The 14,195-nt window shown below is 44.8% G+C and overlaps 1 protein-coding gene across 1 annotated transcript in view; it reads right to left on the minus strand.

The window, feature by feature from the left end:
- TRPV5 (transient receptor potential cation channel subfamily V member 5) overlaps positions 1–14,195 on the minus strand; it is a 28,011-nt gene that overhangs the window by 8,506 nt on the left and 5,310 nt on the right. The window contains exon 8 of the mRNA XM_027573578.1: positions 12,590–12,802. Within this exon, the coding sequence (XP_027429379.1) occupies positions 12,590–12,802 (213 nt within the window). The remainder of the gene's footprint in view (positions 1–12,589; positions 12,803–14,195) is intronic.

Here is a 14,195-nt window from a genome sequence, read left to right on the forward strand (position 1 = left end):
ACCTCTAAGCATCCCTCAGCAGGGTACTTTCAGAATGTATTCACTGGTCCAGTGAGAGGCATAGCTTTGAAGTAGGAAGAGATGTTATGTGGCAGGAAGTGATCAATGACATAAAGAAGGTACCCACAAGGAGCCCCATGGTTGCTCAGAAAGTGACAGCTCAGAAGAAGCCAAAGATATAGCCTTTATGGAAGAGTAGGACCAGACTTACCAACAGAGGGTGGAAATGTTTCAGGGAAATCCTATGGGACCAGGAGAGATCAGAAAAAGAGCTGGTGTCTATGCTCCTGGTAAACAATGTGCTCTAACAACCTGTGGCTAGACTTCAGTGACTTTGTTGTTGTTGTTCGTTGTTTAAAGAATTGATATTCTCTTGACAAACGGGTCAATTTTATTTTATCATCTAATGGACAATTTCCCTTTTGCCTTGTTTCCAAGGAGGCTCAGAGGTTGTTTGTTTTGTTTTGTTTTTGTTTTTGTGCTCTAACTGAATCCCCCCACCTTGGCCCTGAAATTCAATTCACGGGCCTTGTTCTTTTTCTTTATCTTAATGTTTTGATAGCATCTCTCTTTATTTGTAAAACATTCCAACTCCTTTTGAGAATCAGGTAGTGAGCAGTAGGATAAATAATAAGTACATTAACTATAGAAACAAAATAACATTAAATATAGAAATAAAATAACTGCATCTGTGCCAAATATGTGTCTGCAGAAAAATTCTGAATTCTTTTTTACAAATTTGTATCTTGGTTAAATATGTCTGGAAAACTGCCACCAACCTTTCTTTCTTGACTTAACTAAGTAAAGGAACTGAAGAAATTGGCCTGATCCCCTCTTGTGGGGGATCACAGCGCCCCTAGAGGACGGTGGGAGAGTGGCATCGGCTATTCCCTCAGGAGATGAAAAGCTGAAACCCCAGCTGATGGAGAAGGTTGGGGACAGTTTTGGTCACCACACTCTTCTTCTGGGGCTTCCCCTCACCACCACCCCTCTGCTTGTTTAACAGATTCCTTTACAAGTAGGAGTTCTGGGGTGCCTGAGTGGTTCAGATGGTAAAGAGACGTTGGTTTCAGCTCAGGTCATGATCTGAGGGTGGGGAGATCAAGCCCTGCTACGGGGGTTCTGTGCTCAGCGGGGAGTCTGCTTGAGATTCTCTTTCCCTCTCCCTCTGTCCCCCGCCCCAACCCTGAGTTCTCTTTCTCTCCCTCAAATCAAACAAAAACAAAAACAAACCAAGGAGGAGTTCTGCACAAGTTCCCCAGTGAGTAACAGGTGTCTCAAGCTTTGTCACAGCTCCACCTGGGATCCGACTGCCCTAAAGTAGCTGCCTCCACAACTCTGTCCCCAAAAGTCCTCTCCCCTAAACCAGGCCGCACAGTGCCACAGTCTCCTGAGGGCTCTCTTCCTCGCTGCTGTCCAAGATCACCACACAAGATCCTCATGTAAGGGGTTTTATTTGTCTTTAATTGCTCTCTCTAGAAAGTAAAAGGTAATATATATGTGTGAAAGTTGAAATAAAAATAATGGCAATTCAAACAACTCAATAGCAAAATATAACAAACAATCTAATTTAAAACTGGTCGGAGGAACTGAATAAATCTTTTTCCAAAGAGGACCTATAATGGAGCGTGACATCACCAATCACCAGGGAAATGCTAAACCAAAATGATATATCACCTCACACCTGACAGAATGAATATCATCAAAAAAACAGGGGATAACAATATTGGTGACGATGTGGAGAAAGCAAACTCTTATGTACTGTAGGAATGCAAACTGGTGCAGCCACTATGGAAAACAGTATGGAGGTTCCTCACAAAATTAAAAATACAACCGCCATATGATCCATCAATCCTACTTCTGGGCATATACCCAGAAGAAATAAAAACAGGATCTTGAACAGATATTTGTCCTCCCATATTCATTGTAGCAGTATTCATAATAGCCAAGATACGGAAACAACCTAAGTGTCCATCAACGGATGAGTGGATAAAGAAAATATGGTACACACACACACACACACACACACACACACACACTAAAATATTATTCAGCCACAAGAAAAGAAGGAAATGTTGCCATTTGGGACAACGTGGATGGACCTTAAGGGCATTATGTTAAGTAAAATAAGCCCAACAGAGAAAGACAAATACTGCACGCAGTGTCACTTATATGTGGAATCTAAAAAAAAAAAAAGTCAAAATCCTAGAAACAGAGAATATAAAAGTGGTTGCCAGGGATTGTGGAGTGGAAGAAATAGGGAGAAGTTGGTAAAAAGATATATAAACTTTTAAAGCTATAAGATGAATAAGACCTAAGAACCTAACATACCACATGACTATAGTTGATTATTACACTGTATTATATAACTGAAATTTGCTAAGAGAGGGGTGCCTGGATGGCTTAGTCAGTTAAGTGTCCAACGTTTGGTTTTGGCTCAGGTCATGATCTCAAGGTCATGAGATCAAACCCCGCTTGGGGCTCTGCTTTTACCAGCGAGTCTGTGTGAGATTCTCTCTCTCCCTCTGCCCCTCTGGCTTGCGCTCTCTATCTCTCTCTAAAATAAATAAATAAATCTTAAAAAAAAAAAAAAAGAAATTTGCTAAGAGAGTAGAATTTAATTGCTCTCACCAAAAACTAACAAAGAAGATAAATATGTGAGGTGATGACCACTGCTATTCAACATAGTATTAGAAGTCCTAGCCACAGCAATCAGACAACAAAAAGAAATCAAAGGCATCCAAATCGGCAAAGAGGACGTCAAACTCTCACTCTTTGCAGATGATATGATACTGTATGTGGAAAACCCAAAAGACTCCACCCCAAAACTGCTAGAACTCATCCAGGAATTCAGTCAAGTAGCAGGCTATAAAATCAATGCACAGAAATCAGTGGCATTCCTATACACCAACAACAAGACAGAAGAGAGACAAATCAAGGAGTCCATCCCATTCACAATTGCACCCAAAACCATAAGATACCTAGGAATAAATTTAACCAAAGAGGCAAAGGATCTGTACTCAGAAAACTATAAAATACTCATGAAAGAAATTGAAAAAGACACAAAGACATGGAAAAACGTTCCATGCTCATGGATTGGGAGAACCAACATTCTGAAGATGTCAATGCTACCTAGAGCAATCTACACATTCAATGCAATCCCCATCAAAATACCATCCACTTTTTTCAAAGAAATGGAACAAATAATCCTAAAATTTGTATGGAACTAGAAGAGACCCCGAATAGCCAGAGGAATGTTGAAAAAGAAAAGCAAAGCTGGCGGCATCACAATTCCGGACTTCCAGCTCTATTACAAAGCTGTCATCATCAAGACAGTATGGTACTGGCACAACAACAGACACATAGATCAATGGAACAGAATCGAGAGCCCAGAAATGGACCCTCAACTCTATGGTCAACTCATCTTTGACAAAGCAGGAAAGAATGTCCAATGGCAAAAAGAGAGTCTCTTCAACAAATGGTGTTGGGAAAATTGGACAGCCACATGCAGAAGAATGAAACTGGACCATTTCCTTACACCACACACAAAAATAGACTCCAAATGGTTGAAAGACCTAAACGTGAGACAGGAGTCCATCAAAATCCTAAAGGAGAACACAGGCAGCAACCTCTTCGACCTCAGCCGCAGCAACTTCTTCCTAGAAACATCGCCAAAGGCATGGGAAGCCAGGGCAAAAATGAACTCTTGGGATTTCATCAAGATAAAAAGTTTTTGCACAGCAAAAGAAACGGTCCACAAAACCAAAAGACAACCGACAGAATGGGAGAAGATATTTGCAAATGACATATCAGATAAAGGGCTAGTATCCAAAATCTATAAAGAACTTATCAAACTCAACACCCAAAGAACAAATAATCCAATCAAGAAATGGGCAGAAGACATGAACAGACATTTTTCCAAAGAAGACATCCAAATGGCCAACAGACACATGAAAAAGTGCTCAACATCGCTCGGCATCAGGGAAATCCAAATCAAAACCTCAATGAGATACCACCTCACACCCATCAGAATGGCTAAAATTAACAAGTCAGGAAACGACAGATGTTGGCGGGGATGCGGAGAAAGGCGAACCCTCCTACACTGTTGGTGGGAATGCAAGCTGGTGCAACCTCTCTGGAAAACAGTATGGAGGTTCCTCAAACAGTTGAAATTAGAGCTACCATTTGATCCAGCAATTGCACTACTGGGTATTTACCACAAAGATACAAATGTAGGGACCCGAAGGGGTACGTGCACCCCAATGTTTATAGCAGCAATGTCCACAATAGCCAAACTGTGGAAAGAGCCAAGATGTCCATCGACAGATGAATGGATAAAGAAGAGGTGGTATATATACACAATGGAATATTATGCAGCCATCAAAAGGAATGAGATCTTGCCATTTGCAAGGACGTGGATGGAACTGGACGGTGTTATGCTGAGTGAAATAAGTCAATCAGAGAAAGACATGTATCACATGACCTCACTGATATGAGGAATTCTTAATCTCAGGAACAAACTGAGTGTTACTGGAGTGGTGGGGGGTGGGAGGGAGGGGGTGGCTGGGTGATAGACATTGGGGAGGGTATGTGCTATGGTGAGCGCTGTGAATTATGCAAGACTGTTGAATCACAGATCTGTACTTCTGAAACAAATAACGCAACATATTTTAAGAAAAAAGAAAAATAAGAAGATAGCAGGAGAGGAAGAATGAAGGGGAGTAAGTCAGAGGGGGAGACGAACCATGAGAGATGATGGACTCTGAAAAACAAACTGAGGGTTCTAGAGGGGAGGGGGGTAGGGGGATGGGTTAGCCTGGTGATGGGTATTAAAGAGGGCACATTCTGCATGGAGCACTGGGTGTTATGAACAAATAATGAATCATGGAACACTACATCGAAAACAAATGATGTAATATATGGTGATTAACATAACAATAAAAAAATTTAAAAAAATATGTGAGGTGATGAGTGTGTTAATGAACTAGATGGTAGGAACTCTTTCACACTGTATACATACTCCAAATCACTGCAATGTACACCCTAAGTATCTTGCAATTTTCTTTGTCAATTATACCTCAATAAAATGAAAAAGTAATGGAGCTATCACTGGGCTTTTAAAACACTGTGTTTTTCTTTTGGTTTTAAGGGGAATTCTAATGTTTCACACCGATGTATATAAGGTTGGCTCTCATTTTGGGATAACTCTTTTCAAAGTTGAGATTTTCGTGTTTTAAAAATGGATAGGAGCATTGAATTTTGATGAATGATTTATCAATGTCTATTGAACTGGTAATAAGAATTCCCCCTTCATTAACCACCTCTGTGAATTAAACCCTAAACTCAAGCTGGGAATGAGCTTTCCTTTGAATTTTTGAGAATTTTATTCTCTGTAGATTGTATTCAAGATTTTCTGTATTGAGAGGCTGAACCACTGGTTTTGGGATTTGTGGTCTTTATGAAAGGGTTTTGGGATCAAGGTTGTGTTTGGCAAAGTAAAGTAGAAGACACTCATTCTCGAGGTCTTGTTCATTCAGTCTCCCAGTTCTCTCTCAAGTGCTACCCTTTCCCTCAATTCACAGCACTGCTCCCTTAATTCACAGCACTACTCCCATGGCATCTGTCATCCGGTTTACCATGAAGCCATTTCCCTCATTTCGCCCACTCCCCACGATGCTTCTAGACTGGTCTTTCTAAAATGCAAATATCATCATATGGCTTCTCTGCTCACTACCTTTTCTGGTTCCCTGAAGTCTTCAGAATAGAAGTGAAAGGGAGAGGGGTGCCTGGGTGGCTCAGTCAGTTAAGCATCGATTCTTGGTTTCAGCTCAGGTCATGATCTCAGGGTCGTGAACTCAAGCCCTCTGTGGGGCTCTGTGCTCAGTAGGGAGTCTTCTGGAGATTTTCTCTCTCACGCTGCCCCTCCCCTCACTTACATGCTCTCTCTCTCTCAAATAAAAAAATAAATAAATAAAATCTTTAAAAAAAGGAAATTAAGGGAAGATGGGAATGGGGGTGCTCTCTAGATCTTTATCATAGCAGAAAGTCCATCAGTAGTGTCTAAACTTAATTAATGAATAAAGACGGAAGCATATTATTCAGCAGTGTGGAGATAACAACAGGAATGAAAAGCTGAAAGAGGTAAAACTTGTTGCCTCCATGGAATAAGACGTGTGTCAGGAGGGGCCGGCCCCTACACGGCTGCTCTTCATTATACCTGCCCTCTGATTTTTTAAATCACATGCCTGTATTCTTTTAATTAGAAGGGCCACTGGGAGATGAGAATTTAAAAAAATATAGACCTGGACTACCACACGTGATGTACAGAACCCTTGCTGGTCTGGCTCCTCCTCCGTGTCCCCATGTTCTGTGTGAGGCTCCAGCCACATTGGACTATTGGGGTCCTTGGGTGTTAAGCCAGGCCTTTGCGTGGACTGTGCCCTTTTCTTAAAATGCCCTCCTCCATCATAGTTCCTGGCCCACCTTAAGGCTTAAGAGTCAGGTAACGGCATTCCTCCTGGGTCTCCCCTCCACCCCAGCTCGGAGGTTCTCCCGTAGGCACCTGGCACCACTCTGCTTACAGACCTCACCCAGCACACTGTGATTGTCGGGGTACTCCGTGTCTCACCCGTAATCTCAGAGCTCCCTGAGAGCAGGGGCATCTCACCCCTTTTTATCCACAATGCACAGTGCACAGTGTAGCGGAGCCTCCACTGGTTTGGAAAGAAGGAAGGAGAGAAAGGAGAGGGTAAGCAGGCAGGGGCAAGCTGAGCATGATCTGAGAGTTGCAGAAGGGAGATAAAGAGGGAATCAGGAAGCGGGACTGGGGAAACCCATCTGGAGGCGAATGGGGAAAAGGTCACAAAGAATTGGGCTTTTCCAGGATTTTGAGATTTGTAGCTCAAGGTCACCTAAGAGGGCCTGGCTAATAATGCACTGAGAAAATCCTCTACCCGGCTCCTCTAAAAATAAATGTCTTTAATTAATGGCTGGAATTCTTTACATCATCATAAGCCTTGGAATTTCAGAAGTTATCAACAGCCAAATCCCCTGAGGAGGCTGATCATTTATACTTCACGGAGGTGAGCCTAATGACTTTGCTGTCATTTACCAGCTGGCTGAGCTCATAGCCTTGGAGGAAATGCCCAGAGCGGGTGGGCATGGCAGGGTCAGAGTCGGGCTGCCCACTGCAGAGACGGGCAGGGAGTGTGGGCAACCCAGAGGAAGCGGGAAGACAGCAGAAACAGTGCTCAAATTTCGGTCCTAGACCTTCATTTCTTCCCAGAGACCCCAGCTGGCAAAGGAATGAAGTTCTCAGAAAGAGTCCTGTTGGCTCGTAATGAGGGGTTACTCTGATCCTCCAGAGTGTGCCGGGGTTCCTAACCAGGGCTGCCCCTCACACTCGGCGTCCCTCATCCTGACAGCGAGAGATGAGGTATAGCTGGACAAAGCTGAGCTTGTGGCAGGCCCTGGGGGGCCCTCAAAGCCCAGAGACATGCGTTTCTCATGCAATTGGGCCACTAAGAAAGATGACTGGAATCCAGCACATCACTCTGGAGAGAGAAATGACCTAGCTTGGTAGGGAAAGGTGAAGTTCGGAAGTGAAGCAGACCAGATCCCTGATCCCAGGGCTGCCCTTTCCAGCTGAGTGTCTTTGCCAAAGTACTTAACCCCTCCTGGCCTCAGATTGATCGTCTTTAAAATGGTGATATTTTTTTCCTTAATAATTAGGGTATCTATGGGGATTAAATGCTATAAGGCTTTGTCATCCAAAAAGTGGTCCACAGAATCACAACATCAGCATCCCCCCGCAGCTAGTTAGAAACCTCGGGTCCCACTGGAGCTTTATTGTCAGAATCTGCATTTTAACCAGCTCCCCCAAGCACTGATAAATGCCTGCCAAGTGCAAAAAGCAAGCACTCAGCACATGTTATTTTTACCTACCAGCTTCCCTGCTTCTGTTCATCTCTTTTCCTCTTTAATTTGCTATGCTTGTCCCACAAAAAAGTGCTTAGGATCCCTGAACAGCATTGTGTAGAGCTGGATGTCAATTGGGTTTTCAAAGAGCTGCGGTGCTCGGGGTCGTTCAGAGCTTGTGAGGAATAATGACGTGTAGACAAATCAATCCCACTGACCACGACAGGTGGAGGACAATTTTTTTTCTTTTTTTGCACAAAGCAAATATTTAATAAATGATTCCTGAATTATTCAATCTGTTTGCTGCTTTCTTGATTATTCTTAGGACAGTGTTCTATTCCTTTTTAAAATTTTAATTCCACTATAGTTAAAAGCCAGTGTTAAGTTAGTTTCAGGAGTACAATATAGCGATTCAACAATCCCATACGTCACCTGGTGCTCATCGAGATAAGTAAGTGTAGTCTTTATCCCTTTCACCTGTTTTACCCAACCCCCTCTGATAACTATCTGTTTGTTTTCCATCGTTAAGAGTGGGGGTTTTTTTGTTTGTCTCTTTTCTTTCCTTTGTCTGTTTTGTTTCTTAAATTCCACATGTGAGTGAAATCCTATGGTATTTGTCTTTCTCTGACTGACTTCTTTCACTTAACATTATACTCTCTAGCTCCATCCATGGCCTTGCAAATGGCAAGATTTCATTCTTTTAAATGAATGGAAACCTATGAGTCGTTCCTGCCACAGTCTGCTCCCTTCCCCGCTGCATCTAATCCATTGTGCTGTAGTGATGCCAACCCCCCGCCCCCAGCCCATCTCTAGGCCAACCCACCATTATTTCTTGCTGCTGAACCATAATAGCCTCTTAACTGGTCTCCCCACATCCACTCTCGTGTCCTCAAATCTCCACCTCACAAACAGAGACATTTTTCTAAATCAAATGTCTTGTTAAGTCCCTCCCCTATTTAAAATCCTTCTGAGCTTCCCATTACCTTTGGCATAGAAAGTAAAATCTTCAAGATGGCCTGCGAGGCCCTTCATGATTTGAGCAGGGTCTGCCTGGACAACCTCGTTTGGCAGCTCGCGCCCAGCCCAGCGCCGGTGCTCTAGCTCTTTTTTCGGTTCTCAGATGTTGGCCGAGTTCTTCCTGCCGCAGGGCTTTTTTGGGGGGTGCATGCTCACTGCCTAGGACTAACTCCCCACCTTTAACTGGTGTATTCCTCGGGGAGCCACCTCTGACTTTCCCGCATGCCGGGGCCCCTGTTCCAAGCTCTCGTAGCATCCCGTAGCATCCCGTCCTCTTTCTTGTCATACAAAACCACAATGTGATTGGTAACGATCACAGGTTGTGATGAAACATCTATTCATTTACCTAAGGTAAACCAGTCTGTAGACTCCAAAAGGGCAGAGATCATGTGTGTTTTGCTCAGACCGTGTTGAATTCCTAATGCCTACAACAATGTCCAGGCTCTATAGGCTCTCTATGATTATTTGCTTAATGAACAAATCAGTGAAATGTTTTTGGGAAAAGGGCAGGAGAGAGATCGAGGAAATCTTCAGGAGACAAAGAGGAATTTCAGCAAGAGAGCATTGCCCTCTTGCCGAACAGCACATCAGGAATCTAAAGGATCAGAGGGATTGACTTAAGACTGGAAAGTTGTAGATGAATAGGTATCAGAAACAGAAGCCAGTAGTTCTCAGCCATGGCTGAATATTAGGCTCACTCAAAGAGTTCTTAAAAAGACCCTTCACAGGGGGCCTCAGCTTCAGACATTCTGATTTATTAGAAACTAGTATGGTTACCAGCTTCCCATCTTGGTTAAAAGCCACCAATCCAGTAAGAGGTAGAATCTGTGCAAGGTCAAACAACTATTTGGTTTCAGAGTTAGAACTAAAACCCAAGCCACCCGACTCCCACACTTGGATCTTTCCGCTCACCTGGAAACCCAAGAGAACTAGCATTACAGTGCATGTCGTCCTGCCTAAACCAAGTAGACAGTGAATGGAGGTAGGAAATCAACTCAATTAATAGAGTTCTTAGGAAACTCTGGAAAAGCACAACTTTTATGGCTGAACAATGAGGCATCTTAGAGTGCAGGAACCCCCTAAGATATCTCTAAAACTGGACAGGGACACGCTCACTCCATCCTCATCTCTGTCTGCATTTCTGTCGTTTGCGCCGCTGCATATAAACAGATGAGTTTTTCCTCTCGTTTCAACTGTCCTGAGAAGGCGATGCTGGGCTGCTCTCATGGAACCTTGTAATTTCTCTGGATCCCATGAGATTCACAGAGGAAGTCCTTCAGTGGCTGAGAGCCCTGTGCATCCAGATTTATTAGTATAATTGGATAGTAAAGCATTCATTTGTCTAAGATAAAGCTCCATGGGCTAACCAACATGTCAGCAATTATATTAATCAAGTCAAGACACTATTGGTGCATTTTCATTCTTCTAAGACTCCCAAGTAATAAAAAGTAGGGGAAAAAAAAGGGGAGAATTTCCTATTATTTAACAAGCCTGGTACATCGTGAAAGCAGGATCTTTGAGATCATGGTGATAAGTTCAGGAGCCCCTGATATTATCCAGATGGGCTTACAACTGAGTTAAGAGGACACAGATATTCCAGAAACTCAGGACAAGTCTCAAGGGGGAACGCCGAACAGTAGGGAGCTTCCACTGGTGGTCCTTGCTACCTGAACCCCTTCCAAAAGCATTCTTAATCTCTGAGCCCCTCTCTCCCACCAGGAGAAGAACACTTGAAAGTTAAGAGTCTCCTATTTGGCCTAAAGTATCTATTATCTAGGTGGAAGACAAAAGGGTAAAGATGGTAAGGGTGGGGGGAGGAGAGAAGAGAGGAAAAAAAAGAAGGAAGGAGAGGTGCTCTCAACTATAATTATGCTCCACCTAGTCCTGCGGCAAGGGGGAAGGGATCTTCTAAATAGAGACTATCTGGATCAAAGGAATAGGTTAGTCCTGTGCCAAAGAGAAAGGGGCACAGAGAGAGAGAGGAGACTCCGAGGAATCAATTGTTCAGCATCAGCCAACTCTTAGGCCAGAATGCTACCTACATTCTAAATCCAGAAAATCCCCAGGTAAGCTTGAGACAAAGGAGGACTGGGAAAACAACACATCTAGAAATAGGGCCTGGAAGGTTGGAAAAGGCCAGCTGCCCTCAACTCATTCATGTGTATGAGTTTTCCCCATTTCTAGTCCCTTGCCCACCCCACTGGGCCGTCTCCTCAATGTCCTTATTTCCGCCTCTGTGGGTTCCATGCTGGGGCCAACCTTCATGCCCAGCTTGAGACGCATGGGACACAACCTGCCCCCAGCAGACTGGTGCCCACCCAAGGCAGCCCCCCCACACTCAGGATCATCCTACCCAGACAGCAAATCCGACTCCGTCAGAGACTAGCTCTGGATCCACGAGCACACTAAATATATACTGAGAGGCAGTTACAGAAGCAAGAGAGCTGGAGTGTCTTGACCTACTCTAGGGTTCAGTGAGGCTCTACTTTGTTGCTCCTCTGTGCCTTCCACTAACTTCACCCAGGGTTTTTGCTCCTTGACTGGGCAAGCTGCTTCTTTGAATTTGCGATTCAACGTGATATTTCACCGCAGAGCTCGGTAAAAAGAGGACTTCAACCTCCATTATTAGATTTACAGTCTAATGCTGAGACGTAAGTTACGGATGAATCACCCGATATACACACGCAAACGGAGCCTCCATATTTTTTATTTGCCTTTACATGTATGTAAGCTTATGTCCTCTTTCTGACTCAAACGATCCCTCTTCCCAGCCTAGGCTGCATCATACCTGTGGCTGGCCCAGCCTGGGTGGAACATAAATCTCCAGTCACCTAGCTCCTACTTGCCTGGAAAAATTCTTCTTCCTCTGTCTTTTGCTTTCTGCCCACGCACGTGCACTCAATTTTGGCTATCTCAGGTCACTGGGACAACAAGTTTAGTTATCCATGAATAGTAACCAACCCAGTGCAGCCATACTTGTTGACCACATATGCTTGGGAGCCCTCACTAGAGTCTACTCATTTGTCACCCACAAAGGAGAGTTTGCTCCCTTCAACAGCAGACTCTCAGAGCTCCTCTATACCTCTACTGAGCCATCCTCACCACCCTGGGTCTCTGAAGGACAGTACAGAATAACAAGCCCACAGATGTCAAAGGAACCTCAAAAATTATTTACTTCCACCAGCTACTTAATCCAGGCATCCTTCTTCAGCAGATCCGACAGGGGGTCAGACGGCAGACACATTATTGCCATGCCCTCCTATTGACAGAGGAGAATACAGGCCAGGAAGGATGTCTATGTTGCCCTCACAGACCAGAAATGGACTCAGAAATGGACTTGGAGCACAATTTTCCTCCCTTTAGAACAATAGGCTTTGCAAATTACAAGGAAGTTGACAAATGTATGGTGTTCATAATACCAAGCGTTCTTTCAGGGTTAGTGAGAAAAACCACAGCAACTCCTTGGACAAGCGCACTTTTGCTCATTAGGTCGCCTTTTTTGGTCTCCTATCTCATGCCTAATTTGTGTCTAGGTGATCAGGAGCCTGTAGCTGCTGGAGCTCAGTGCATAGTGCCTTTCCCGGCTTCCCCTCTGCTCTCCAGCACCCGCGCCCCCTGCTACCACTCCCTTCCATCCCCTTCCAAGAAGCGTCACCTGCAGTAATTTCTGTTGGAGGACGGTGTTATCCCGGGGGTCTGTGCGGTTGCCCATGCGGAACTTGAGGGGGCGGTAGATGCAGCAGGTGGTGAAGCAGATCATATAGAGCGTGTACAAGGCGCCCAGAATGTAGAAGTACCGCTGCCCGTATTTCTTCCACTTGAAGCTCACCAGCTGCTTCACTGGGGTCTGCTCCAGGATCTGGCGAGCCTGGCATGGAAGGAGAGCATAGATGAGGGTGACCAGCGTAGTGAGGTGTGCAGGATTTCCCACCAGGTCCCAGAGGGCAGGGCACTAACAGCGCCATCGTCTTTCATTCAGTTAGCTTGGCCATTTCATTTTCAGACAACTAGTAAATTTCCACTCTACGCTGAGCCTCGTGTGAGTGCTGCAAGAGAACTATCATAGAAGTAAAACAAGGCACTAGAGCACCAGTGAAGTTTTGAGGGATGAGCGGTAGTTAGTGGAGCGAAGAGGGGGAGCTAGAGAAGATCTTCCCATGAAGTAGCAGCAGTTGCCAAGGCAGGGAGGTGGGAGAGGTCATCTGCAAACGCAAGCTAGGTGTGTCTGGGGACATGAGAGGACCAGTGTGGAGTGGCGGGCAGGAGTTATAAGGGGTAATGTAGATGAGAGGCAGACCAGGGCACATTCCGAATGCCACAGTCAGGAGTTTGAATGATCTTTCCGAATGCAGTGGGGAGCATTGGGGGGTTCAAGCAAGGAAGCAGTCACATTTGCTCTGGAAGTGTCGTGGACCAGAGAGGAGGAATACAGGCACAGGGGGTTGGATGCGGCCATAATCTAAGCCCCCAGGGTGGGCTGGGGCTCTGATGTAAGTACATGGTGAGGGGTTAAGCACAAACAAGGGAGGGGGATGGAGGGGATGAGGCACCTGAGAAAGTAAGAAAAGTCGAATTCAAAGCATAGCTGCAGGAATTAACCATTAGCAAAAAGAATATCTTTTCCAATGAACCCAGAGGGAAGGAGCGGCGGTGGGCAGATGTTCGGCAGGTCAGGGCAGGAAGTGGAAGCAGCTCCATCCAGAGAGCCTCTGTTTTAGCCATAATGTGGGAGTCTGGACTTCTGATGAAGCTAAGCAGGAGAGCTGGGAGGGATGTAAGCGGGGCTTGAAATTTTGAGGGAAGAAAAAAGTAGTTGATCAAGGCAAGAATAAAACCTGTTGGAGAACACTGAGAGCTCACTGAAACTGGGGACCCAGGATTTGTGCTGGCACAATTCGTGCAGAGGGATTGAGGTTCTTTTTTTCAGGTTGATTGATTGATTGATTGGTTGATTTGACAGAGGAGAGAGAGAGAGAGAGCATAAGTAGGGGGAGTGGCAGGCAGAGGGAGAGGGAGAAACAGACTCCCCGCTGAGCAGGGAGCCTGGGGCGGGGCTCGATCCCAGAGCCCTGGGATCATGACCTGAGCCCAAAGGCAGATGTTTAACAACTGAGCCACCCAGGCGCCCCAGAGGGACTGGGGTTCTAATTTCTAAGAAATCCTGCTTGAAGTTTATTTGTTTCCAGGAATATTCTGAGCAAAATCACACAAACTGACCTTTCAAGTTTTCTTCTGTCTGTCACTACTAAAAATTGTCTGAG

This window comes from Zalophus californianus, chromosome 12, assembly GCF_009762305.2.
Source record: "Zalophus californianus isolate mZalCal1 chromosome 12, mZalCal1.pri.v2, whole genome shotgun sequence".
Lineage (NCBI taxonomy): Eukaryota > Metazoa > Chordata > Mammalia > Carnivora > Otariidae > Zalophus > Zalophus californianus.